Source organism: Temnothorax americanus, unplaced genomic scaffold (genome assembly GCF_048541705.1).
Source record: "Temnothorax americanus isolate GAGA-0224 unplaced genomic scaffold, ASM4854170v1 Scaffold152, whole genome shotgun sequence".
Lineage (NCBI taxonomy): Eukaryota > Metazoa > Arthropoda > Insecta > Hymenoptera > Formicidae > Temnothorax > Temnothorax americanus.
In genome coordinates this window covers 109380-135286 of record NW_027509289.1, presented here as the reverse complement: position 1 = coordinate 135286, position 25907 = coordinate 109380, and the positions used below count along the sequence as shown (strand labels likewise).

At 32.3% G+C, this 25907-nt stretch overlaps 2 protein-coding genes and 1 long non-coding RNA gene across 6 annotated transcripts in view; 1 reads left to right on the top strand and 2 right to left on the bottom strand.

Moving 5' to 3' along the window:
- LOC143895326 (uncharacterized) overlaps positions 1 to 18035 on the bottom strand; it is an 89030-nt gene extending 70995 nt beyond the window's left edge. Inside the window, exon 1 of the long non-coding RNA XR_013256277.1 lies at positions 12398 to 18035. This is a non-coding gene — a long non-coding RNA (uncharacterized LOC143895326). The remainder of the gene's footprint in view (positions 1 to 12397) is intronic.
- LOC143895323 (uncharacterized) overlaps positions 1 to 25664 on the bottom strand; it is a 43736-nt gene extending 18072 nt beyond the window's left edge. Inside the window, exons 1-2 of the mRNA XM_077402372.1 lie at positions 25535 to 25664; positions 23270 to 23369 (exon numbers count right to left, since the gene is read on the bottom strand). The gene's annotated coding sequence lies outside the window, so the exon portion shown is untranslated. The remainder of the gene's footprint in view (positions 1 to 23269; positions 23370 to 25534) is intronic.
- On the top strand, positions 4444 to 10007 carry LOC143895331 (uncharacterized). Of its 4 annotated transcripts, none has more exons than XM_077402385.1 (11): positions 4444 to 4809; positions 5152 to 5475; positions 5539 to 5663; positions 6064 to 6285; positions 6883 to 7036; positions 8000 to 8163; positions 8320 to 8391; positions 8537 to 8710; positions 8809 to 8925; positions 9021 to 9234; positions 9527 to 10007. In XM_077402385.1, the coding sequence occupies exons 2-11, from the start codon at positions 5187 to 5189 to the stop codon at positions 9964 to 9966; spliced, it is 1971 nt and encodes a 656-aa protein (XP_077258511.1). In that variant the 5' UTR covers positions 4444 to 4809; positions 5152 to 5186; the 3' UTR covers positions 9967 to 10007. The 4 variants fall into 4 exon arrangements, with proteins under 4 accessions (XP_077258511.1, XP_077258507.1, XP_077258508.1 ...); XM_077402381.1 differs by having other exon boundaries at positions 5119 to 5475; XM_077402382.1 differs by lacking the exon at positions 4444 to 4809 and adding an exon at positions 4868 to 4943 and having other exon boundaries at positions 5119 to 5475.
- Positions 25665 to 25907: the final 243 nt, after the last annotated feature.

Genomic DNA, 25907 nt, shown 5'->3' with positions numbered 1-25907 from the left:
ATAAAATCTCTCTTTGATAAAAAGAAAATGTCACAATATTCTTTGATTAATGAAATTGACACTTAAATTGACACTTTCGTTATCAACTTTACATTTTACAATCGGCGCCCTGAAAAGCGCAGCGTTGCCATATTGTTCTGACAGTAAAATTTACCGAAAAATGAAAAATTTCTAAATACACATAATATTTTCACTTTTTTCTTATAATTAAACATAATAATCAATTATAACTTTTGATTTTATATAAGTTTAATGCAATATACAAGTTTGCTGAGGCCCTGCTTAAGCGCCTACAAAATACGCTCCTCCGTGAAAGGAATACCTTTTAATTGAGATATCCAACGTTTTGTACGAATTATTCGCACTTGTATTTGTTTCTAATATTATTCATCCGTTTAATCAAGATATCCAACGTTTTGTACAAATCATATCGCACTTTTATTTGTTCTTAGTATTATTCATCCATTTAATTGAATGAATCATATCGCACTTATTATATATGTCTTTACGATTAGTATTATTTATCCGTTTAATTTTAGATATCTAATGTTTTATACAAATCATATCGCAATTTCTTCTATTATTTGTGTAGTATTTGAGTTAATACTTAGTTCCTAATATTTGTTTCTAAGCTATTAGAAATACGATTTAGATGACACTCGAAAAGCTTGTCGTCGTTGTCGTCATTTCACAATCTCTCCGCGCTCGGATGCTAAATATTGAATATAGACACATCGGATGTGATTTGAGCGCGAAGAGATTGCGGAATGCAGATCTCGCGTGCTCGATAATGTTGTCGTCATCGACTGCAAACTTCTGGTCCGTTGATCCGGATTGTCCTTGTTCTCGATAACGATAATAGTAGGGGAGCTAGCTCCATTTTTTCGAGATTATTTCGGTACTTATGAAACTTTTTGTGGTGATTCAGAATGTTATTTAATAATCAAAGCTCCGGGGACTGACAAAAAAGTGGGGCGCTTTGGGTGGTATAGCCACTCACTTGTGCAATTTATTTATTTATTTATTTATTTATTTATTTTTTTTTTTGTAGTTATTTTGGTATGTCAGTCATTTTGCACCATAATTCTTTGATATATTCTATGACTATTTGCAAATTGACTGACAAAAAAGTGGGTCGCTTGTGGGTATGTAGGGCCGCCCAAAACAGTCATTTCGGTATGGCAGTCATTTTGCAACATAATTCTTTGATATATTCTATGACTATTAGCATAATTGACTGACAAAAAAGTGAGTCTCAAAACCCTCATAAAATATAGTAAATTCCATAGTTTGCGACTTATGAATTTTTTCCTTTTTTGAATTCACCATTGATGATCATCAGGACTCATTTTAATTCTTATTATCTTTCCATTATACTCAAATAAATAATTAAAAATACAGCCAAATTTTGTCACATCTTTTTCACTCTCGGAGCGGTCCGGGTCATGTGACAAATCAAAAGAGGGAAGGAGAGAAGGATGATAGATAGGCCTCTCCAACGATTCTCTCGCATCTCCGACACTCCACTAACCGAATTTGATTGCTGGGCGCTAGACGCGTAAATTCGCGTCCGCGAAATCGCGAGAAACTAAAGAGAGACTTGGGAAAATATACTTTAAATAACTTTAAAGTTCTTAAAAGTAATCTTAAAAATTCAAAAGTTTACTTAATAAATTTTTAGGTAAATTAAAGTGTGTACAAGGTTAATCTAAAGTAATCTAAGAAATTTCAAAGTATTTCAAAACTGACTGTAAAATAATTTTAGAAAACTAAAGGTTTTAAAAACTGACTTTAAAATAGTATTCTGGTACTCTAAAGGAGTGGAAAAGTAACTTCAAAGTAATTTTAATAAATCTTAGGTAATCATAAGAAAACATTGAACTTTAAAGTTTTTTTATGAATCTTGATCTTAACTTAAAAGTTACATAGAAGCAAACTTTTAAGAAGATTTATCTCATGTGGTTAAATCTTCAAGGTTTAAAGTTATAAAGTTAAAGTTATAAGTAGTTTAAAGTTATAAGGTTTACAGTTATAGAGGATAACTCTTAAGTTATTTTCTTTATTATTATTTCTATATTGCATCTGAAATTTTTAAAGTGTTTTTAAGTTTTAAAATAAGATATAAATATTTATCTTCTTTTATATGTCTGTCCTTATTAGGAAGAGATAATTTATAAGATTTTCTTTAGTTTTTATAGTTTGCTTCTATTAAAACGAGTATAAAGGATAAAGGATTCGTATAAAGAATTCCAAGTAAAAAACAAAATTGTATTAAATTATCGTCAAGTTTGAATATATTAAGTAGCATGTTTTACAATAATTGCAGTATTTTAACAAATAAAGCCGCAAAACAATTACTTAAAAGTATTAAAACATATATAACAACTTTTGTTATGAATTTTTTAATTTACTAATTTACGCTTTATTGCACGCACTATTTAGCTTTAACATTATGCTATTACTATTACACTATTAACTCCTTGAACGCACAACTGTCAAAATATACAATGACAGCTGCAAATGAAGTAAGCGCATCAGCAAGAGAACCAATCGGCATCGCGGAAAAGCGAAAACAATAAACTTTACATCTCCTTTTTAGAAGAAGACATGTCAAAGCCCATATATAGTTATATGTGGTTATATCACTTTTATAACTAGTGAACAAAATTATCAAAGTTATTGCAAATTATAATTATTAAAATTAAATTATTTCTATTCTCTTTTTCTATCATAATAAATGAAAATAAAAAAAGTCAAAAGTAAATCTAAATAAGTTGTAATATATTATATAATAGAAATCAGGAATCATATTACATTATTTTTTTTATTATTTTTTACATTATTTTTATCATATTACATTTTTTTTACATTACATTACATTTTACATTATATGCATTGCAGGTCATAATATATTACATAGAATACAGTAATTTTAAATTATATATAGAATTAAGAACATTTTTCAATTTGTTGTAATTTTTTCTTATCAACTCTATTTACGATATTCTCCTTATTAGTCCCTCTCCAATGAATTAACTAATGGAATAATATGTATTTGAGCATCATTATACAAAATACAGACACATTTTGATATTATGCTCTGAGGCATGTGACATATTATTCGTCCACTTCTACGACATACATAAACAATGCTATTAGACGATATGTCTAGCTCTCTATCATGATAAGAATCCTCATCACTTACTTCGAGTAGTTCTCCTAATACAACACAATTCTTTCTTTCTGTGTCAATATAATCAACAGTTAGTATACGTGCAATATCTAGAAAGATATTGTCATTTATTTTGGCAATGCTGTTATTTCTTACAGTGAGAGCTCCATAGGCATTTGCATGGAAAACAGTGCCTTTAAAGATAAGTCGTTTGAAGGACTGTGCAATGGATTTCACATTTGTTTGAAGAAATTCCTGAATTGTGATTTTCTCCACTAAGGACAGATAATAGTTTTCAGGTGCTCCAAACAGTCTTAAATTATTGGAGAAGAGATTGCTATTATGACTGGAATAGTATTTCCATAACATAGATTCATATAATTCTTTTCCTGGTTGAGAACAATCATTACGATAAAAAATTTGTGAACTCAAATGAGAAACATAACGTAATCGCAAGAAAGAGCGACATATCTGTCGAGGAACACTGCGTGTTCCCTTTATAAGTTTTGTCAGAACTCCATTAAAATGTTCAAAAGGAAACGTAGAGGAAGCCCAAAGCCCTCCAAAATCCTCTACTGCCTTTGGCATGTGAAGCAACAAATGAATATTAAAAGTATATAATGAATAAGAACCTGGATAAACAACTGCAATATTATCAACAAATTTGATTAGAGCAGCTCGACCCTTTTTAAATTCATTATCATCCAATCTTTCCTTAAGAAAAATTGTCATACTGTACACGAAAAGAAACCAATGCTTCAAATATTTCGACGGTAAAAGTTCTTTCAAGCACACTAAGGAATAATACAAGAGAAAACTACGTAACTCTGACGCTTTCCATACACTAAGCTCATCAATTTTCCTTGGAGTTCTGGTTATTTCCACTGGTGGCTTTATTGATTGAATTCTGTCATTCAAAATTTTTTTTTTCTTACTGTTCAAATAATAATCCTTATCTTTGTTTTCATAACTAGTCCAATGTTTAAGGAATGTCGTTACTACTCCTTCAAGAGAGGCATGCATATAATCCGGTACAAAGGACCAAATAATGTTAAATATAGGCAATAATAATAAAACACTTCCTCCTTTAACACCCTGAATGTCAGTTTTATTTTGACGATGTGTGTCATTATAATGCTCAAGTCGTTCTAGAGCTCTTTACATTAATTACTCACATAAGAATTTGTAAAAATTAAAAATTTATTTTAGAACTTTTGCCGTTTAATTGCTCTTTTTTTATTTTATAAATAAATATATTATTAATCAATATAAATTTACTCTCTACTATAATTCTAACTTGTGCGTTTTTGTAAACAAGCCCATATTTTGTGGCAATAATGGCTGCGTTCAGCAGAACATCTGATTTGTTGGTTCTAAAATCAAGAGCCAATCACGTTCGATTGCTATTGAGCGCATTCTTCTCTATATACGCCCAATGGTTTCAGCGAAATTGGTTCTCGCCGCGCATGCGTGGAAAAAACCGCGGTCGAACGGGTCGAAAGATAGGTGATTGTTTCTGGAAAATTGATAGTGCGTGAGAGTGTGTCCTGAACGTCTCCATTGTTTTAACGTGCTTCCATACAGTACGTGTTCAGTTAAGTTTTCTCCAAGTGTACTTTGCATGCATACATTGCAGGGTAAGTACAGATATATATATGTATATATACACATATATGTATATGGGCCGGTATCACAGTCTCCGATTAACGTGATCTTCCGATTAAACTCACTCTGCATCTTTTTATAATTGTCCCCTAGAAAGAGACGAAGAGTGAGTTTAATTGGAGGATTACGTTAATCGGAGACTGTGATACCGCGATACCGGCCCTATATATGTATATATATTTATGTGTATATATATATATATATATATATATATATACAGATACATTATATGTTGTTTTCATAAAGTAAACTTTTTCTCTTCTATATATATTCCTTCGAAGAGCTAAAAGGTTATAAACAGTGATTCCGTATAGACTGTATAAAGTTTGCTGCTGTGCGATCATCCTAAATGTCTGTGATGAAGATGGAAGAAAACAAGACATATGTTCTGTGTGAATTTATAAATGAGGATGTAAAAGACAATGACGGGGCTGATAGACCAGTTCAAGTGGCACATTCAGATTGGCTCATGTTTGATGAACCAAATGTACCGATAAGCACCTTAATACAAGAGGAGAGAGAGGTTACTGTAAAATGGCCTGAAAATTGTAATGTACAGCCTAAAGAAGCCATGGCCAAGATTTCAACGGGCATTAAATGGATAAATACAGTGGCCATCCTGAAAGCTCAAAGCAATGGTAAATTTCATTATTTTTTTTTACTCTTTTCTTTTCATTTTTGAAAATTTTTTACAATTTCAGATTGGGCTGAAATAGTAGAAGCTTCAAAAAATATTGTTAAATATGGAGTGTCTTTTCCAACTAAACAGCAACGAAAAGAGTTGGCGAAAAGAAAAGATGTAGAAGATAAAAATTCTGATGTTAATGTAAGCTATTTTTATTGTAGTCTTGCGTAATTATTTATTTCTGTTCAATGCAGAATCCTATTGTAATATTTTTAAGCTCTTTGTAATAGAACGACAGTCTAATTATCAAATCCCTGTTTAAAGCATCTAATTTTTTTTGTGTAATTTTTGTTTCAAAAGCTTTCTGTGTGATTAATGGTTTTGGATAAAAAAATAAACTATAACTATGCATGACATATATATTTTCATTTAAATAGTATTAGACTGTATGCTGTAATTTTACTAAAGATTATTCTACGGCCCGTATTGATTGAAGCCAAGAATTGAAGCTCACAATATATCTATATGATAATTGTTAGATAAATTTGAAAATATATCCATTAGATATATGTCTACGGCCAAGAAATGTATTATTTTGCAGAAACTTTCCAAATCATCAGGAGGAAAGAAAAACTTTGCACACAGCAAGAGAGATGACAAACACTTTGTGACAATGAAAACTGTAAGGGCTAAACAATTTAAATTAAAGGATGATGGTTTTGTAGACAGTGTCAAGCCGTCTCTTTCAAAGAAAGAGACTGTCGATAATATAGGAATAAAACAGATGAGAAAAGGAAAGAGAAATGAAAAGCAGACGAATATTGTAAGTATTACGATAAATTCGTGAAAACAAGGAAAATGTCATCCTATTAAATATTTATTATAATTTAAAATAATTTATTCAAATCAACATTTATTTTTTTAAATATCACTTTTTTAGAAACAGCTTAGAAATTTATAGTTTCATTGAAATAGCAACTAGCTAAAAAAAATTTTAGTTTAGACTCATCTCCAAATCTATCTTCTACTTGATGTTGACATAACAGCGAAATAATTTAAATTAATTTTTCCATATGAGATTTTGTTTTATGCATGAATCCTTACAATTTCAAAAATTGTAGTCGTGTCTGAGATATTAAGTCACTTTGAATTTACATACAGTTGATCGTCTTTTAATTAAATTTTTTTCTGGAGACAGAACTTAATGCAAATTGTGCACAACTGTATAAATGAAAAATACTCTTACAATTAATCTACTTTTTTTCTAATCTTTTCCTTTTCCTTTGCAACTGTAACTTTTTTGCTACAGCATGATATAATAAAAAGAATAATAATAATAATTTATAATAACATAAAAGAACTTTAATAAATTCATTCAATTTTCGTGGCTTTACCAACAATTCCTTTGACTTTCTTTTAGGTCTTTTCTTGCTCAGATGATTCTGGTGAGGAATCAGAAAGAAGTAAGTTATCAAGAAGCCAATTGTTATCAAAAGTCAACATCCTTGAAACTGAGGTTAAGAAACTTCGCAATGATTTGAAAGTTTACAAGACCATGTACTCAATTCTTGAAGGTACGTTATTTGTAAGTGTGAATTAAGTTCATGCAGATTTCAATCAAATCTAAGAAAGATTTATGAAGAGTTCTTTAGAGTATTGAAAAAGATCTCTAAACCATATACATTATATTGGCTTATTAATAGTGTTAATTACATATGATTAGAATGTAGAGGCGAAGTCCTCATATATACATATAATCTTTCAAATATCTTTGCTTTAATTGAGTCCACAATATCAAGCTATTATCAAATAATTTGATTGATAACAGACTTTTGAGAGAATCACATTTATTATAAATATTTTATTGTAAAGACTACTTTGAAGGGAAGACCTCTTACATACACTCTGTGTACAAGTTTTGTAATCTGTCATTCCCAACAATTGTTCTTCAAGGCTCCTGGGTACTCGCCGCGGACATGTAACGTCAGAAGCGAGAAATGACACGATGTACGTCTTGCGTATTATTTTTGAATAAAAAAGCTTTTGCGTAAAATCATACTACAGATAACTTTAGCATACTTCAAAAATAATTCGGCTGCATCCCTTTTTTTCGGTGGCTTCATATTCACATTTGTTTTATATACGGTTGTTTAATAACTGTCGAGAAAAATGAATACAGCCGGATTATTTTTGAAGTGTGCTCAAGTGATCTGTAGTGTGATTTTACACAAAAGTTTCTTTATTTAGAAATAAAACGCAAGACATACAACGTGTTATTTCTCGCTTCTGACGTCACGATCTAACGTGGCCGCGGCAATTGCCCAGGAGCCTTAAAGAAATGCTTATACCTTGTTTCATTCAAACAGAGGTAAATATTTAGTAAATGTGAAAAAATTTTTATCTGCATTTTTTACTGTATATAGAGAGAAATTCATTATTGCATTATTTTTTATTAACCAGTTTGTTCACAATTATAAAAAGAAACAATGTTTTAATGTAACTTCCAATCATATTCTAAAATATACTATAATTCACAGAATTTCCTCATCTGAAATCAAGGATAAAGGATCTATCATCAAGGTGCAAATGCTGTAGACATAATAAGCAAAAAGATGGTTTATGCGAGAAAAACAGTAAAATTCCTGAAAAAAAGCAAAAAATGATTGAAATGAAATCTGAGGATATTTCTTCTTCTATTTTTGTGAGTGTTTCCTTGTTATTAACACATACACAATTTAAATACATTTGCATTTAGATATTTTTTTGATAGTTTAATTGTCTATATTTTTGTCTTTTTTTAATCATAATTATGCCATATTCTTTTATTTTTGTAACAAGTATTTCTTACTTTACATAGACGCTTCGAGATAAACAATCAAAGGCTGTTAATGAAGCTACTTGTTCAAATACAGATCAACACTCCTTCCAGGTTGATTATATATATATATATATATATATATATATATATATATATTTATTTATAATACATATATTTAGTGATAATATAATGATTGTCATAGTTTGTTATGAAAACCTGAATTATACGTTCATCTTTTCCCAATTTTTAAATGTAGGACAAAATTGGAATATGTCAAGATAAGTCGGATTTAAATTTTCACATTAAGCAAACTAATAAGGTGGAGAATTGTAAGCCACCAATTTCTTATATCAACGCCAGCGTCATGTCATCACCTACATTAGATCACCATCAAGCTGTCTCACCATTAATGGAAAAAAATAGTACAAATGTAAGAAAGAATTAAATATTATATTAAAATTTAGTTTTTAATCAAATCTATTTATTAATAATTAATAATGGCAATTAAATATATTGTTTATTTTTTAGGTCGAATCCTTTTCAGAGTCAACTTTGTCTATTACAAACATCAAAGAATTGATTATTCCAAACCAAGGTGTTCAAGGGGGCTTAGATGAATCACATAAGGAAAATGATCCTACAAAGGTAAAATTTATTTATATTTTTATTAATAAACTAAATTACCTTATGTAACATATATATGCATGTATTTTTTAAATTTATATTTTTGTGATTTTCAGATCATGATTTCGTTTGGTTCAAAGAGCTTGTCACTCGCAACTGTGCAAAAAGTTCGTCATTCAAAACTGTCAGTTTTAGCAGCAGAATTGTGTGGCTTGGTGTTCACAATCCGTGAGTTGGCTTTATGTTCTCTTAAAGGAAAGAAAACAAATGCTCATAAAAATGCATTCCAAAAACAGCCAATTGATCAGGAAAAAGTGAAAGGAATAATTGGTATGTTTTTCTTCATTCTTAATTTTTTTTTTTATAAATCAATCTATAATGCATATTATAAAAATGCTGTAGTATATAGTATATAGCATGGTAAGCAGCTTGACTAATCAAAATCAAGCAGTAATTAAAGCAACTACACAGCTTGCCTTATTGTTTAATTTTGATTAATACTTATTGCTTACATTTTTCTATGTACATTATTTATACAATATATTATACATTCTATACATTTTTTTTATGTATCATTGATTGAACTAAATATTGATATCTTACTTTCCTTTCTGACTTTCAGATTATATTGCCAAATATTTTTCCAAATCTCCTGATGACATCAAAGATGATGTATACAAAGCCATTGGAAACAAGCTCAACAACTTTTCCAAAACATCAGAAGGGAAGAAAATAATAAACGAGTATCTTGCTGAAAAAGCTCAGCAACAGAATGGGCAACAACGGCAGCAGCAGGTTGATGAACAGCAAGTTGAAATCAATAATCCACAGCAGGTAGCTGTAAAAACAGAACCGCAGGAACAAGCAGTTCAGCAGTATGATGAGCAACAATTGATAGAAAATCAGGAAACTGATGTGATCAATACCAGCAACCAAAAAACAGATAATGCTCCTCTTTTATTACAATTAGCAGCATTAAACAAAGTAGCAAACCCGGATCAACAAGAAGCTCTCCAGCAATTAATAAATCTGGCAGAGTTACAAATGAAAATGAAATTGTAAAACATGGGTGTACTGAATATTTTAAAAACTTTAAAAATTCATAATAAATAAAAAATAACAAATTTACCTTACAGTATAATACTTACCTTAAAATTTACATATCCCTGTGAAAAAACCTTAGAATTATGAAAAGTAAATTTAGGCATTTTTAACTTTAAAATTGTCGAAATTTACTTTTCATAATTTTAAGGTTCCTTTTACATTCTCCTTGAAGTAAGTTGCCTTATAGTTATAAGATTACCTTAAAAAATAGTTTTAAAGTGTCCAAATTTACCTTTAATTTCTTTTAAGTTTTTCTTTAAAGTAAGTTTTAAGATTTTTTTTAAAGATTTCTAAGGTAAATTTTCCCAAGTACGCAAGACAAAATACGTTTGGTGTGCGAGGAATCGGCTAGCTCGACCTAATAGCAGGGCGGGGTTGATGAAGGGCAGCGCGATATCCGGCGGGGTGACACATAAATCATTAACTCAGTCAGCTAACAAATGAAAAGTAACATTTATTGTAGAATAACTTTCGGAGAAAATAATACGGGTCAATCCGGCTTCCATTAAAGCAAGAATTACGTTATTTAGTAAACGCGCAGAAGGCGCCGTTAAGATAATACTATAAGTACATTGTAAACTGAAGCCAATATCTTTTTTTATGGTCATTTATTATATAATCAAAACACAAACACACACATATTAATGAAAAATAGCTGCATTGAATCATCATCATAAAAAATAAATAAAAAGACTAGGAATCTTTTTCTTCTTCTTCTTTATCACAATCATTTAGGTCATCTTCATCCTCAGAAAAGTCGTCATTCGATTCTGTAACATTATTTCAAAATTTTAATATGATTGTTTGATTACTGATTTTTTTCTTTTTTGAAGAAAAAAATTCACGCATACTTAGTTCATCTTCCTCATTGCTATCGTCTGACGGCTGACAAGCGACCCACTTTTTTGTCAGTCAATTTGCAAAAATAGTCATAGAATATAGAATATATCAAAGAGTTATGGTGCAAAATGACTGACATACCAAAATAACTTTAAAAAATGACATTTTTGGGCGGCCCTACACCCACAAGCGACCCACTTTTTTGTCAGTCAATTTGCAAATAATCATAGAATATATCAAAGAATTATGGTGCAAAATGAACATACCGAAATGACTTAAAAAAAAAATTTTTTTTGCACAAGTGAGTGGCTATACCACCCAAAGCGCCCAACTTTTTTGTCAGTCCCCGGAGCTTTGATCATTAAATAACATTCTGAATCACCACAAAATGTTTCATAAGTACCGAAATAATCACGAAAAAATGGAGCTAGCTCCCCTACTATAACGTATCTGCTGCGGATTCGCCAAAGCCCTTATAGTTTTAAAGTATTAAATTTTATGGGCTTGATGTTTAAGTTTCAATGATGTTTATATTATATCATCTTTGTGACGCTTATTGCAGTTTTTCTGTTAACTAGTTAGGTTTACTTTAAGGACTGAATGCTTGGTTTAGGTCTAAATATAAACATCATTGAAACTTAAACATCAAGCCCATAAAATTTAATACTTTAAAACTATAAGGGCTTTGGCAAATCCACAGCAGATACGTTATAGTAGGGGAGCTAGCTCCATTTTTTCGTGATTATTTCGGTACTTATGAAACTTTTTGTGATTTCTTTTATATATATATATATATATATATATATATATATATATATATATATATCGCGCGTACTTGGCGCAAGACACTACCGTGTCTCTTGATATAAGGAAACTTATCAGAATTCGTGGGGAATCGAAAGATGACCGAGAAACTTCGCTGTTACGGGGCGTTTATGTTGGAGCAGTGATAAACGATAAGAGGGGCGATACTAGCGAAGCAGCGAGAACAAATGCATTTTGATTTAAATGTATGTATTTATATTGAAGTAGTGTACAGAGCTATAAGTTCACTAGTCAGTCAGCGATGAAAGTGTCAAGAAGGAAAATTTTCTATTTCTACGCTTTCATTAACTATAGAAAATCGTTCCTCATGAAGAAATGATGACCTAGCATGACAATTGCACCATGTTTTGTTAATTTCGTTAGAAACCTTGGAAAGTATAATTAAAAGTTATAAGTAAAATATAATCAAAAGTTTTTATCGTTATTTGTATATATTTGCATAAAAAAAATTTTTGTGGATACTTCCTCAAGTCATTGTGTGGATGAAACTTCCCAAATTTATATCGTTTGGTATTAATAAAATGTGCAGAATATTAACATTTTTTACGCAGGCATTTTTCAATATACCATTTTGCAATATTTGAAAATAATAATAATTCTTCTTCTGAATTACTCATTTTTGGAAACAGTTTACTTCAGTTAATAGCTAAAACTATACGATCATCCGGATCATCACAGCTCTATTATAAACGCATAAAAAAAAATCGGAAGGACAGAGGCTTACCTGAATCTACGGCGACCAGTGCGACAAGAGCTTATAAGCCTCTACGTCTAATGCACAAAACATTTATATAAGAACTTTTGTCTTTTCACCAGCACAACGACAAGCAGTCCTTCACTTAATTATCCGTAACATTAAGTTTCCTTTTTCGCATATTCACTCGTATTATTTTTCGACGTTCTTATTTCTTTAACTGCTCCGAAGAGACTGAATGTGAGCCACTGAGCTCACCGAGGACGAAGACCCCGAGCCGGCCGGGAGTTTTGGGACTCGGGCCTCGCTCCTCCCCTAACCAGCGTATCCTTCTTCATCGTGGCGGGGCGGCGTTGAAGCGCGCTTGCGTCGATGTCGAGTGTCGTTGCATGACGTCACTTTGCAACGCCCCTCACTCCTTTCCAGGAACGTTTCTTCTATCTCTTCTTCACATATGCACCTCTCTTTCTTTTCTTTTTTTAATATGATTTATTCGAAATGCATTTAATTTGATTTATCCAAAATGTATTTGACGGTAGGTCGATTGACAGTTGAATAAGTTACAATTTAGCACATCGCGTTTTCCATATAATGGTCAAATAACTTTTATGTAACACGTGCATGGAAAGTGGCCCATTACGCACGCTACGCGTTGGTGATAGACCACTTTTCACGCACTTGCAACATAAAATAGGGTGCGGAGTTGACGCACGAGCCGAACGAGCGGTCACCGCACCTGATGGGAATTTTCATCTTACAGCACTTGTTGCACAAATAACTATTGTTGGTTTGTTTAAGTAGATTTCTTCTAGGAAAGAATCTGCCAGTATAATCCTACTCACGCATATAGAATACGATTACGCAAGCAAACGTCAAAAAACGTAGGCATCAGAGAACGTGAAATTATTTAATTTATTCTATTATGTGTGGCTGAGAAGATGGCTAAAAGTAAAACCAAAACATATAATTTATAACTTGTATTGAATTGTTAATTAAATGTTCCTCCTCCTCAGTCTTATTACTCGTGTCCGAGCGTGGTGACTTCTCTTCATATACATGTGTTGCGCACGTGGATTATACACATTGTATAATTAAATGTTACATAATGTTAAATTACGTACAACTAACCGTTTGACTCTCAAAGCTCACTTTTGCTTCCTCATAGAGAAAGCTTTGTTTTCGTAAGAAATTTTTTTTTGTTTTTCTGAATGTTCTAAAACGTCGAAAAATTGCAGTTTTAAAAAATGTCTGTACGTATGTATGTGTGTGTGTGTGTATGTATGTATGTATGTCTGTATGTGCCAAATTTACCGATAACTCCAGAACTAATCAACCAAATCTTAATGAATTATATATGAAATAGGGGTAGAAAAAACTGAAAAATATAATAGAATTAATAAAAATTGCTAATAATCAAGGGGTTCTTTTTTAATAAAATTTTGTATTTGCAGAAATGTTTGTTTATGCTTTAATTTCCGCAAATTTGGAGATATCGATTTATTTCTAATTTTATTATATTTTTCAGTCTTTTTTCTACCCCTATTTCATATATAATTCGTTAAGATTTGGTTGATTAGTTCTGGAGTTATAGAAAATTCGGTAAATTTGCTCTAACTTCCGCAAATATTGAGAAATTGCACATTGCTTCTTTATAGTTTTTAAGTGTGCAAGTAAAACCCTTTGCTCACAAAGCTTCCTCTATGAGGAACCCAAAAAAATAAATACTAATAATTATACATTAAGGTATTCCTTTTACGGAGGAGCGTATTTTGTAGGCGCTTAAGCAGGGCCTCAGCAAACTCTTGTATATTGCATTCAACTTATATAAAATCAAGTTATAATTGATTATTATGTTTAATTATAACAAAAAAGTAAAAATATTATGTTTATTTAGAAATTTTTCATTTTCGGTAAATTTTACTGTCAGAACAATATGGCAATGCTGCGCTTTTCAGGGCGCCGATTGTAAAATGTGAAGTTGATAACAAAAGTGTCAATGTAAGTGTCAATTTCATTAATCAAAGAATATTGTGACATTTTCTTTTTATCAAAGAGAGATTTTATAATAATAATGAGTGATAAGAAACATAAAGTAAAGAGTAATGTGGGCAAAAATAAGGGACAATTTGTGAAAATAAAAGTTGATAATAAACTGTACGTGATGAACTGAAGTGTGACATATGAGCGCACAGCTTGCAGCGTTGCCAAATAATTCCTTGAAAGTCGCCATTAAAAATATTTATCTATAAACCACATTTCAAGTCAACTTTTAACATAAATATTTTGTTTAAATATTTGGTGACTCTGTATTTTTATCGGCACTATCGAAAGTATAGAGTTTAGCGAATATGTAGCGCAGTTAATATTTAATATTTTAAGATATTTGATAAACAAATTATTACATTGAAATGTGGAAAATAGACTTTTTCGATAACGTCACATATAAAATATTGAATTTTCAAAGTCATAATTCTTCTTTATATGCTCGGTAATGTGCAAAGATATGCATTTTAACTTTTTCGTACCAAAAAATTAGTTAATTCTTAAAACTTTGGTGTCTCTCATAAAAGAAATATCTTAAATAAAATAAAAGCTTCCTCAAGAAGTTTTATAAGCGAAATAAAATAGGAGCAATGGTAGCGAGCTGTAATAATGAGGAAGCAATGTGCAAGTTTGTATTTTCTTGTTACTCGTTAATTTTAATATCTTTAGTTAATTAACCACTTATTTAAAGATTATTTTATTTTTCTGATTAATGAAGTTATCGTATTTTGCAGAATTGATGTCTTGTCAAAAATTCATATTTTTCATACACAAAACAAAATATCATCTGTGGAAATTATTAAAGGTGTCAACTTCTTAATGATCACACTATGGTTTTAATTTTATTTTACGCGCTTGTATTACGGACATAACATACAGTATTCTTCATAACAAGAGTTAATAAATACTAAAAATATTTTTTGCAGCAGATTAATATAATTTTTGGATTCGAAAATATTCGAGCTGCTAAGCGTCGGCGATCTTGTAAGGACTTCTTATTTCCATTTCTAACGTTCTGATCTTTAAATATAAAATTAAACAGAACAAATTTGATAAATAAATAACAATTAACTAACAATTAATAAAATACAAATAAAATAATTTTATTGAAAAATTAAATTTTTTACAAAAAAAATTAATTTTTTTAAATTTGCTTTCCATACAAAAAACTAAACATATTTTTAAATGTTTTAATATAGTTCTCTAATATAGAGGTGATAAACATCTTAATAACTATTAAAACATTAAGTAATTTTTATTATTATATTATTAATCTGTTTGTTTTTAATTAATACATATTATAAGAATATTTTTTATTTTTTACAATAAAATAAATTCAATAAAATTGTTAAGGGAGACACCACTGTACAATTTTCAAAAATTCGAATTTTTAGTTATTACTTATTTCGAAAGATGTACGGTACATTTCAAAAGTATTCTCTGAAAGAAAAAATCTGTAAAATTAGCCAAGTTCTATTTTTCCTCGTGAAGCGGTGTCTAGCGCTCGACTACGTTAAGCTATAGGTATAATACGGATTATCCATGGTAACGGAACCTTTCTCATTCTCAGTATATATTTTGATAGGTAAACATGTTTCCACCTCCACGGAAAATTCGACTTTCAATTTTCTTCCCTAGAGAAGAAAGTAAGCACTGGCATAAAATTGGCCATTCTTGCCCCTCTCTACAGGCATGGAAGTCGAACATTTCCGTAAAGGTGTTGTGAAAAATATCGTGTGCGCTTCGGATCGAAAGCTTTTTAGGCCAGTCATATTAGACTAATTTAGGATTTGAGGTGCTATAAGTGGGATTTATTTTGCTTCGCAAAATTAACACGCAATAAAAAGTTTTTAACAATATTACCAACAAAAAACACGTCTTTTTCTCAAATATCTCAAAAACTAAGCAAGAGAGGGTAACTAACTATACGTACCTTTTTTGTAGAACGTAAAATTATCTACAATAACGATCTGAACAATAGTTATCGTCAAGTCAGTTGTTTAGCTTACACCCGCCTCGGATCTCGAAAACCCTCGATTTCATCGTTCTTTTTATGTTGCGCCGGTGATTTTTTTCCGTTATTTAAAATGGAATTAAAAACCCCCCAAAAATCACACATTATCTGAGAACTACAAAGAATACTTTCCATGGTGTAACCATGCCAACCATTTCATTATGCGATAGAAATTAGATTATTGTAACGTCATTCAAACTCTCCCTACTTATTTTTCCATATTACTATTCAAACAAGGGATGCAAGCTTGAATTAAGGATTGACGCATTTTAAGAATATCTATATTAAGTAAGAAATAATAATTTGTCCAAGAAATTGATAATATTTAATGTTTTAAATTGATATATTTACGCATATTATTATTAACACCAAGTTTAAGTAAAATTATTAATTTTAATAAATGAATAATATTAGAGAAGTCCATTATTTATGTAAGAAGCATTCATCGATCGACGTAGCCGCATCATTATCAAAGTTTATACATACTTTCGGTATCACCATCAAATACCGGGAACAGAATTACCACCTCTCCCTACGAGAAGCACAAAGAAAAAAGGGACTGAAAGACGGGCGACTGGATCGTCTCGGAGCAATCAGCTATACAACTTTGATTTTATCTCATTACGATTCCTCTATGTTATTATTCCGCCTTAAGTAAAATTGTATATTATCACTGCGTTATAATTTTAAAAATAATATCACTGCGTTTACTGAGTTCAAATTTTAAGATTATAATATTCATTGCGTTCACTAAGTTTTTATGTTAAGTTAATTTTAAATTTTAAAATATTAATACTGCGTTCACTGAGTTAATTTTACTGCGTTCACTAAGTTAATTTCACTGTATTCACTGAGTTTAATTTTAAACTCAGTGTGTTTGTATTAATCACTGAGTTTCATTTTGTACATTTTCTACAGTACCGTACTTGTGTCAAAAAGTATTAATAAATTCAGATTTGAGAAATTCTGAAGTGTAACTCTACCAGTTAAAAAGGAACCTCTGGCAGCGACACATCCGTTTCTATCCTATGACAATACAGTCAGGATTCCAGGCTAGAATTTTCTGATTCCACTAAGTAGTTTAAATTCAATTGGTTAATTTAAAGAAATCCTATCAAATCAGTTACTGTACTTCAGACATCCCACGGTAAAGCCTGTGTAGACAGACTGACCAATAAAGAAAAGGAGTATATCACGTTCCTTTACATCTAGACATGACATAAAATTTTGATGGCATCGGTGGTATAGTTGAACTGATTGATTGGATACCACCTCGTGTAACATGGCGCATTCTACGCGTTCGCATACCGCCACTATATAGCGATACAGAATATGAGCTCAGGCAAAAATAACTAGAGAGAGAGAAACAAATTCGAGAGTAAACCGCCACGGAAGAAAGAAAACAAAATTCAGAAATCTTTATCCGGGCCAATTGACGTAAATTCTCTTGTGCAAATGCTTACAAGAGGACCTCGCGAATTCGAAAACTCTGATTTTAATGAAACTTTCTATATATGTAAGGGGGGAGGGGGGTAAAAAGATGAATTTCGAAATTTTTCGTTACTGTCCAAAAACGGTTTTAAGGGGTGAAACTACCCCTTGTATGTAAAGCGGCTTTTACTTTTCTCGATATATCTCAAAAAATATTTGAAATATCAAAAAATGTTTCGTATAAAAGTTTTATAGTAAAATTTCTTCTATATATAACAACATTAATAATATTTTTTTAAAATAATTTTTAAACAAAATTTTTATAAAAAATTAGAAAATTTTTTTTTTTTTTATTGTATTAATGTGGTTAAATAGAGATGTTTTTACCATGAAACTTTTATTTGAAATATTTTTTGATATCTCAAATACTTTTAAAGATATATTGAGAAAAGCAAAAAGCCGCTCTACATATGAGGGTTGTAAGAACCATTTTTGGGCGGGTAACGAAAAATTTCTAAATTCATCGATTTATCTTCCCTATGAGTAAAAAATTTCATAATAAGAGCACCTATGTATATTTGACCGCAAGAAATAATTTTTTCAAAAATTATTTTTTTGCATTTCTTATATAAAAGAATATCTGTTGCGTTACTTAATATTATAAAATAAAAATATTTTTATTCTGACCGTACTTATAATTCTTCAAACAATATTGTAATAATTTTAGCGCCAACTAAAAATTTCTAAATTTATTCACCTGTGTGTGTGTGTGTTTCAGTGTTTTATATAATATTATATATTATAGTTTCAGGCGAAGTTTCCTTGTCAATTTAATCTATTTAATTTGCGATAAATTATTGATTTTATTTATATAAAATATTAATTTTATTTTATTATTTATTTGATTTTCTTTTTATTCTGTATATAGAAGTCATGATTATTTCGCTAAATTGAACGTGTTTTTCCATTCTTTAACTTATGAAAGATACATATCAAAAATACATATATAAGATACATATCAACGTTCTAGAGAAGGAATAGACTGATAATTCTTTGAAGAAATCGAAAACGAAGTGCTTGAGGTTGATTTCTTCAACGCTAGGGTCGCTAGGATTGCTAGGTTAGAAAGAACACGGTCTTATGCTCGAATCACACTGAAGTGCCGTGTTGTGAGTGTCGACGACGCCGGTTAAGGTTAAGATACAATATAAGATACAATATAAGATACAATATAAGATACAATATAAGATACAAATCCTTGAACAGAAGCAACAGAAGTAAAATGAACCATGGCCGGGAACAGAAAAAATACCATCTACAATAGGGTCCACGAGTATGAGCGAGAGGGGATGTACATATTTGATCCTAAAAAGAAAATTATGATGTGTAAACATTGTAATGTGAGAGTGTGCTGGGAAAAGAAGAGTATAGTTGACAACCACTGTGTCTCCAAAGGTCATAAGACTAGCAAACTTTCTGAAGCAAGCAAAAATAAACGGCAAGCTTCAATTACCGAATCTGTAGAGCATGCTAAAAAAATTAAAACAGACAAAGAAGATTTTATCATGTCCACTTTAAACAGTTTTCTGAAAGCAAATGTACCGCTCCACAAGCTTGATCATCCAGCCATTAGAAAATGGCTTGGAACTTATGTCAAAGGTAAGTAAAAGTCCAACAGTTTAATCCTAATTTGCAGTCCATTCGCTAATTTCTTTCAGAAGGGAAATCATAACTTCCAAAACAGTGAAAACATTACTGACTTGAATCTTGTTCATAATATTTAACATGATATTTATATACATAATAATTTTAGGTAGGGGTGATTTGCCGAATGTAAAGTGGCTAAGACAGCATTATCTTCCGAAAATTAAAGGAGAATATGATGAAAAGATGAAGGCAAACATTCAAGGCAAAAAAATAGTTGTTCAGTGTGACAAAGCAACAAATAGAAAGGGGGAAGCAGTTTTTGTAAATCTTTTTAAGGTGTTGCCCAGTAATACAAGCAGTGAGCCTAAACTATTAGTTTCTTCAGTAAAGAATCTCTCTGCCTGCACTGGAGACCAGTGCTCCAAAACTATTATACAGACACTAAATTCCTTTGATGTCAATTTTGAGGACGTTGTTGGGACAACATCTGATAGTGCTACCTACATGAATCTTTGCGTGCGACTCTTGAAAGAATTGGTGAACCTTAATATGGTCCACATCCAATGCTGGGCACATAAACTGGGCACATAGATCAGGTACAAGAAGTTTCTAAAACCTTTCACTCTAAGAATAAAGGTGCTACAATGGATATTGTTGAGCAAATATTGATTGGAATGAGAACTCATCATAGTGAGTTTGCTGTTACATGTCTACAAGTCATTCATATGCCTGTCTCTAATGTAGATAGTGAAAGAGCTATTTCTGCCTATGGAGATGTACTAAGTCCTAAGCGATGCAGACTGAAAGCGGACAATACAGAAATTATGGTTTGCATGTATTTTGGCGATGATCTGGACGACATATAAATCTTATGTTGCGTTTTATGTTACTTTTTTGTGAGATTTTATCAAAACCTGATTAATATAGTGATTGTTTATTTGTTCATTACAATGTGATAGGAATTTACATTCCATTGTTCTGAGAACCATCTTACTTATGTTTTCTTACAGTTCTTTTTTAAGTTTCCTAGTTTTGTAGAGGAATAGTAAAATATTTCAATATTTTATTCAGATTTTAATTGGAAGTTTTTGTTCAATGTACTATACCCGATACGCTAGTCTTGACTTGACTGTGTTGAAGCATTCTGTGTTTTATTTTTATTGAGTAATTATATGTGTTTTAATATCCAACACTTTATTTTTGTGTTATTCATCGCGTCCTTTCCTTCTCACACATTAAAATACAAAATTTTTTAAATTTTTATTTGAAAAGAGTTGTTAAAATGACTTAAGGATAAAGTTCTCAATAACAATAAATAAACTAACAAAGGCAAATAAAAGCTAGTTCACAACGATAGTCGGGCGACAGTAATAAACTAAAATTGCAATAATAATTGAGAATTAATATAATGAATTATATTAATATAATATAATAAATTAATATAATATAATTATTTTTCTTTCGCCAGTATATAGAATAACAATTAAAGTAATTTAAATCGACCTGACTGGCAATATATATAACGTCTTTCCGATATGAACATTGAATTGGCACGACACCCGCACGGTATACGGGAGGTTCCAGGTTCAAACCCTGGCTGGGGTAATATTTTTCGCAATAAAATTAAAAACTATTTAATTTAGAAATTACATCAACGGACCAAAACTATGGTCGAAATTAATAATGTCTCGATATCGATCTGAAAAAAGTGCTGTGTGAATCCGACAAACCAAGTTGGCTCACAGTTTTTCAATGTTCATATCGGAAAGACGTTATATATATTGCCAGTCAGGTCGATTTAAATTACTTTAATTGTTATTCTATATACTGGCGAAAGAAATTTATTATTCTGTTTATTATACACCGTCGACCTAGTAATCGGTGCTCCATCTTACAGTTGTTATTGCGATAAATATTACCACAGCCCCAGTGGTCGAATTGGCACGACACCCGCACGGTATACGGGAGGTTCCAGGTTCAAACCCTGGCTGGGGTAATATTTTTCGCAATAAAATTAAAAACTATTTAATTTAGAAATTACATCAACAGACCAAAACTATGGTCGAAATTAATAATGTCTCGATATCGATCTGAAAAAAGTGCTGTGTGAATTCGACAAACCAAGTTGGCTCACAGTTTTTCAATGTTCATATCGGAAAGACGTTATATATATTGCCAGTCAGGTCGATTTAAATTACTTTAATTAATATAATTATATTAATTAATTTATTATTGCAATTTTTTAGTTTATTACTGTCGCCCGACCATCGTTGTGAACTAGCTCTTATTTGCCTTTATTAGTTTATTTAAAATGACTCAATTCCTATATTTCCCATTTTTCACACAAGTCGTCATGGGCTGTGACACATATTACGTGAAAAGTTGAAATCGCATAATCGCGCATAAATAGCGGATCTAGCCCGCATAATTGGCGCATAATCACTAGATTTTTTGCGCATAATGAGGGCATAATCAGGCATTTTTTTCTGGCATAATCTATAGCTGTTCAAAAGCATAAAGTGCCTATCCCTATGTATAACCTAGACCTATAGAGCTTCATTATCAAAAGCCTGACAAAGCATTTCGAGAGTCTCGATGGCCGATTTTTTTTAGTTTTATGGAGAGCAACACGATTTTGAAACGGCAGGAGATCAAATTACAAGTGGTACTTGACATTCTACAGAAACCCAGAGAATATTTGAAGCACTCTGGGTTGCCGTGTCAAGTTGAGTGAATACTAAAAGTAAATAAAAATATGTTTTATACAATTGGACTGGATCTTTGTGTCTAATAAAAACTTTGCGTATATATACATTTTTCCGCTCAGCAATCTACACGCACCGATTACTGTCAATTTTGAAATGCAGTCTCAAGTAATGTAGTATAAAATAATACAACCACATAATTAAATTAATAATCAATTTAATAATAATGTTAATAAGTATTTTTAATCACTACAAAGAATTTATTGCGAAAAATATCACCCCATTTACTCTATTTACAATTGGCCTTTAATCCCGCATCGAAGTAGCCCTACGTGAAGGTATAGTAAGGTATATTAAGGTATATTAAGTTATCTAAGCCAATTTATAAAAACACAATAAATTATATATAGAATTAATTTGCTAATTATTTGCTATTTTGCTTTTTTTTAAGTAATTTTTTTGCTTAAAGTAAAGAGCCGTAAAGAAATTAGTTTCTCGCATTATTAGAGCATTACAATGTTTAAATTATTTGCTCTCCCCCGAATTATTTACTCTCAAGATATCCAAGTCCCGTATTTTTTGCTCGCGAAATAAGTTTAAAAATTTTTTTTTCCAGTTAATAAAAAATAACATATAAGTCAAAGTACAAAATTAATGTTAAAATTATTTGCTACTTTTTTGCTACTTTTTACTTTCAAAAATATTCTTTTGCTCACTTTTAAGTTAATTTGGAAATAGAGAGAAGCAACTTTACAATAGTATATTATTTTACAATGGTATATAACTGACAATAATATTGTAAAAACGGGGCAACGTTTTTCAACTTTCGAATTTTAAAAGACATATGACACCCTGTATTTTGAAAACAAAGATGTGTGTGTTTATAGGATCTGTTCTTCTTAAAATAAGACAAGAAATATCCCCAAGTTTGTATACTTACAACACCCTGCACACACGCACGCACGCACGCACAAAATTAATAAAAAATAGATATATGTAAATAAATAAAAAAGTTATTTACATAAATATAATGTGTTTAATTTACTGATTAAACAAACTCACCGAGTGAAGTTCGATCGTAATTATGCTGGAGGGTCTCGTCCGGATGGATTATACTTTGTAGTCGTGCTTCCCTGCACGTCGAGCCAACAGAATTTTATCCCTAGAAGAAAAAAGGGGCGCCTTGAGCGCTCCAATCGCTGCCGTGGGCTTGCGCACAGTCCTAGGTCCGCGCGCAACCGCCATCTTTCTTCATATTTCGAAACAGTGAAGGCCGGTAAGTCGCCAACTAAAGTTAATGGGTGGGAAAGAGCAAGGTCTAATAAGAACTGGGGAGGGAGGTCCATCCGGACGAGACCCTCCAGCATAATTACGATCGAACTTCACTCGGTGAGTTCGTTTAATCAGTAAATTATGCCGAGGGTCCGGATGGATTATACTTTGTAGCTGTTCACCACGCGAATTACTTGGCCCTCAAAAATAAATTACTTAAGGGAGTACCGAGTTGGTACCCGCAGTGAGAATTGGATTGTTTTTTGCTAGATAATCTCCCTGCTACCAGGGAAAGGGAGTTCGCCAACGGATGTTGAGACCTAAGAGGAGCGGAGAGAAGATTATTAGATGGAGAAAGAATCAGAGGTTCTTCGATTAACATGCGCTGCAAAAAAGGGAACCAGGGTTGCGAGGGCCACCAAGGCACCACTATCACTCCCTCCGCTCTATCGTCAATAATTTTTCGCAATACCCTGGTAACTAAAATAAAGGGGGAAAAGGCGTAGAAAAAGAGCCCCTCCCGAGATAAAGTAAAAGCATCCACTGCAAAGGATCCGGGATCTGGTAGCCAAGAAACGTACGTATCACATTTTGCGTTTAAAGCGAAAGCAAAGAGGTCAATTTCGAAGGGACCGAACCGTCGAAAAATCGCTCTGAAAACCGATTTAGACAATGACCATTCGGTGTTTGTATCCAAACGACGAGATTCACTATCCGCGACAACGTTCTCCGACGAGGGTATGTGGGAAGCGAAAAGAAAAATATTTCTTTCGTCCGTCGTGTTGTCGTGTTGTCCAGCCTTAGAAGGATGTCGCAGTCACGGCATGTGGCCGCAAATAATTTAAAGGCGTAAAAAGCCGTTAATTCAAGCACATTGATATGCAGGCGACGCTCCTCCTCGGACCATTATCCATGGGTATTATTGGTTCCGCATGCGGCCCCCCAGCTGGTGACAGAGGCATCTGAAAATATTTTTGTCGAATAATTACCTGTTCGAATGAAATTTTTCTAATAATGATTAGATAGGATCGACAGCCACCAGCGAAAATTCTCGTTGAGAGAAGAGGGGAATTTCATTACCGCAGCGAAATTATTCTCGGATTTCTGCAAAACAAGATATTTCGCTCTCTCGAAAGACTTGGTATACAGTAGGCCGTATTGAACTGCTGGGCAAATCGATACCAGAGAACCAATCATGCTCGCAAAAACTTGAATCGTGCAATGAGAACTTCTCGACAGAGAAGACACGAGAGAGCAAAGATTACGTCTACGTTGCTCTGGAATAGCAACTGACTGCTGGAAGGAGTTAAACACAAAACCCAAATACTTGCGCTCATGAGACGGTTCAAGTTCAGATTTCTGAAAATTGATGATAAATCCTAGAGAGGTGAGAAGGTCGATGTGAGCCTGGACGTTAAGCCGGCAAACGGCTTTGGACGGAGTCAGCAGAAGAAAATCGTCCAGATTCAAAACTGATTCATAACCCTGAGATCGGAGAGGCAACTACGGGGCGAAGTAACCTAGTGAATATGTAAGGGGCAGTAGCAAGTCCCAAGGGCAAGGCCAAAAATTGGAAAGTTTTTCCCCTCCACTGGAAACGTAAAAATTTCCTGTGCTCCGGGTAAATGCCACTAGTAGGTACGCATCTTCGAGGTCGAGAGAGGCCATTTGTGATCCTGGCAGCATGAGGCAAACTACCGTGCGCCAATCTTCTAACTTAAAATGCAGCGGGGAAATGTAAGAATTTAGATCCTTTAAATTTAAAATAAAACGCATCCCACCTGAAGGTTTTTCAATCAGGAAAAAGGAGGACAGAAATTGATCCTCCGATGGTTCCACCTGAGTAATGGCTCCCTTGTTAAGAAGGCGCTAGATTTCTGCCTCGCACTGAGACTCGACTGAAGAGGTAAAAGTAGGTTTACCGAGGAACGGGCGCCTTATTAGCGTAGAAAAGAAGGGAATCTTATATCCCTGTACTGCGCTGAGAACTTCAGGGTCCGATGTAATACGCTTCCAGACGTGAGCAAAATTCGTTAACCTGCCTGAACATCTCACCTCGATTAGCGACGATGTCGGGAGCGAGGCGCTGACCTCCGAGATCTGTCCCTCGACCATGCCCCACTCCTTCGATGTGGCGGGTTGTTCCGGCGAGTGTTTGTAGGTTAGCTCCTTAGCTATACTTTTGTGCAGGCCTTGGCTTCCCTGATTTCCTCGGCGAAAGAACTACCAAATAGCCAATCGTCGATCGGCGCCGAGTCCGCCGTATTTTTGCCTAAAAAGATTAGAGCTGGTTTAATAAAAGCCCGTCTCTGTAGCAAGAGACGGTATTGGAGATCAGCCAATAGCTGGATGCCTTCAGCCATAAGATGCAACAGCTTCTTTGTCTTTTCAGGTAATATTTGGTCCGACTCCTCTGATAAAAACTTCG

What these genes read in the sequence shown, in the direction of transcription:
- LOC143895331 (XM_077402385.1), top strand. Translation starts at nt 5,187, where the DNA reads ATGTCTGTGATGAAGATGGAAGAAAACAAGACATATGTTCTGTGTGAA. An exon ending in ATATTTCTTCTTCTATTTTT is followed by an intron (nt 8,164 to 8,319) that starts GTGAGTGTTTCC and finishes TACTTTACATAG; the next exon opens with ACGCTTCGAGATAAACAATC. An exon ending in AAAAGTGAAAGGAATAATTG is followed by an intron (nt 9,235 to 9,526) that starts GTATGTTTTTCT and finishes TCTGACTTTCAG; the next exon opens with ATTATATTGCCAAATATTTT.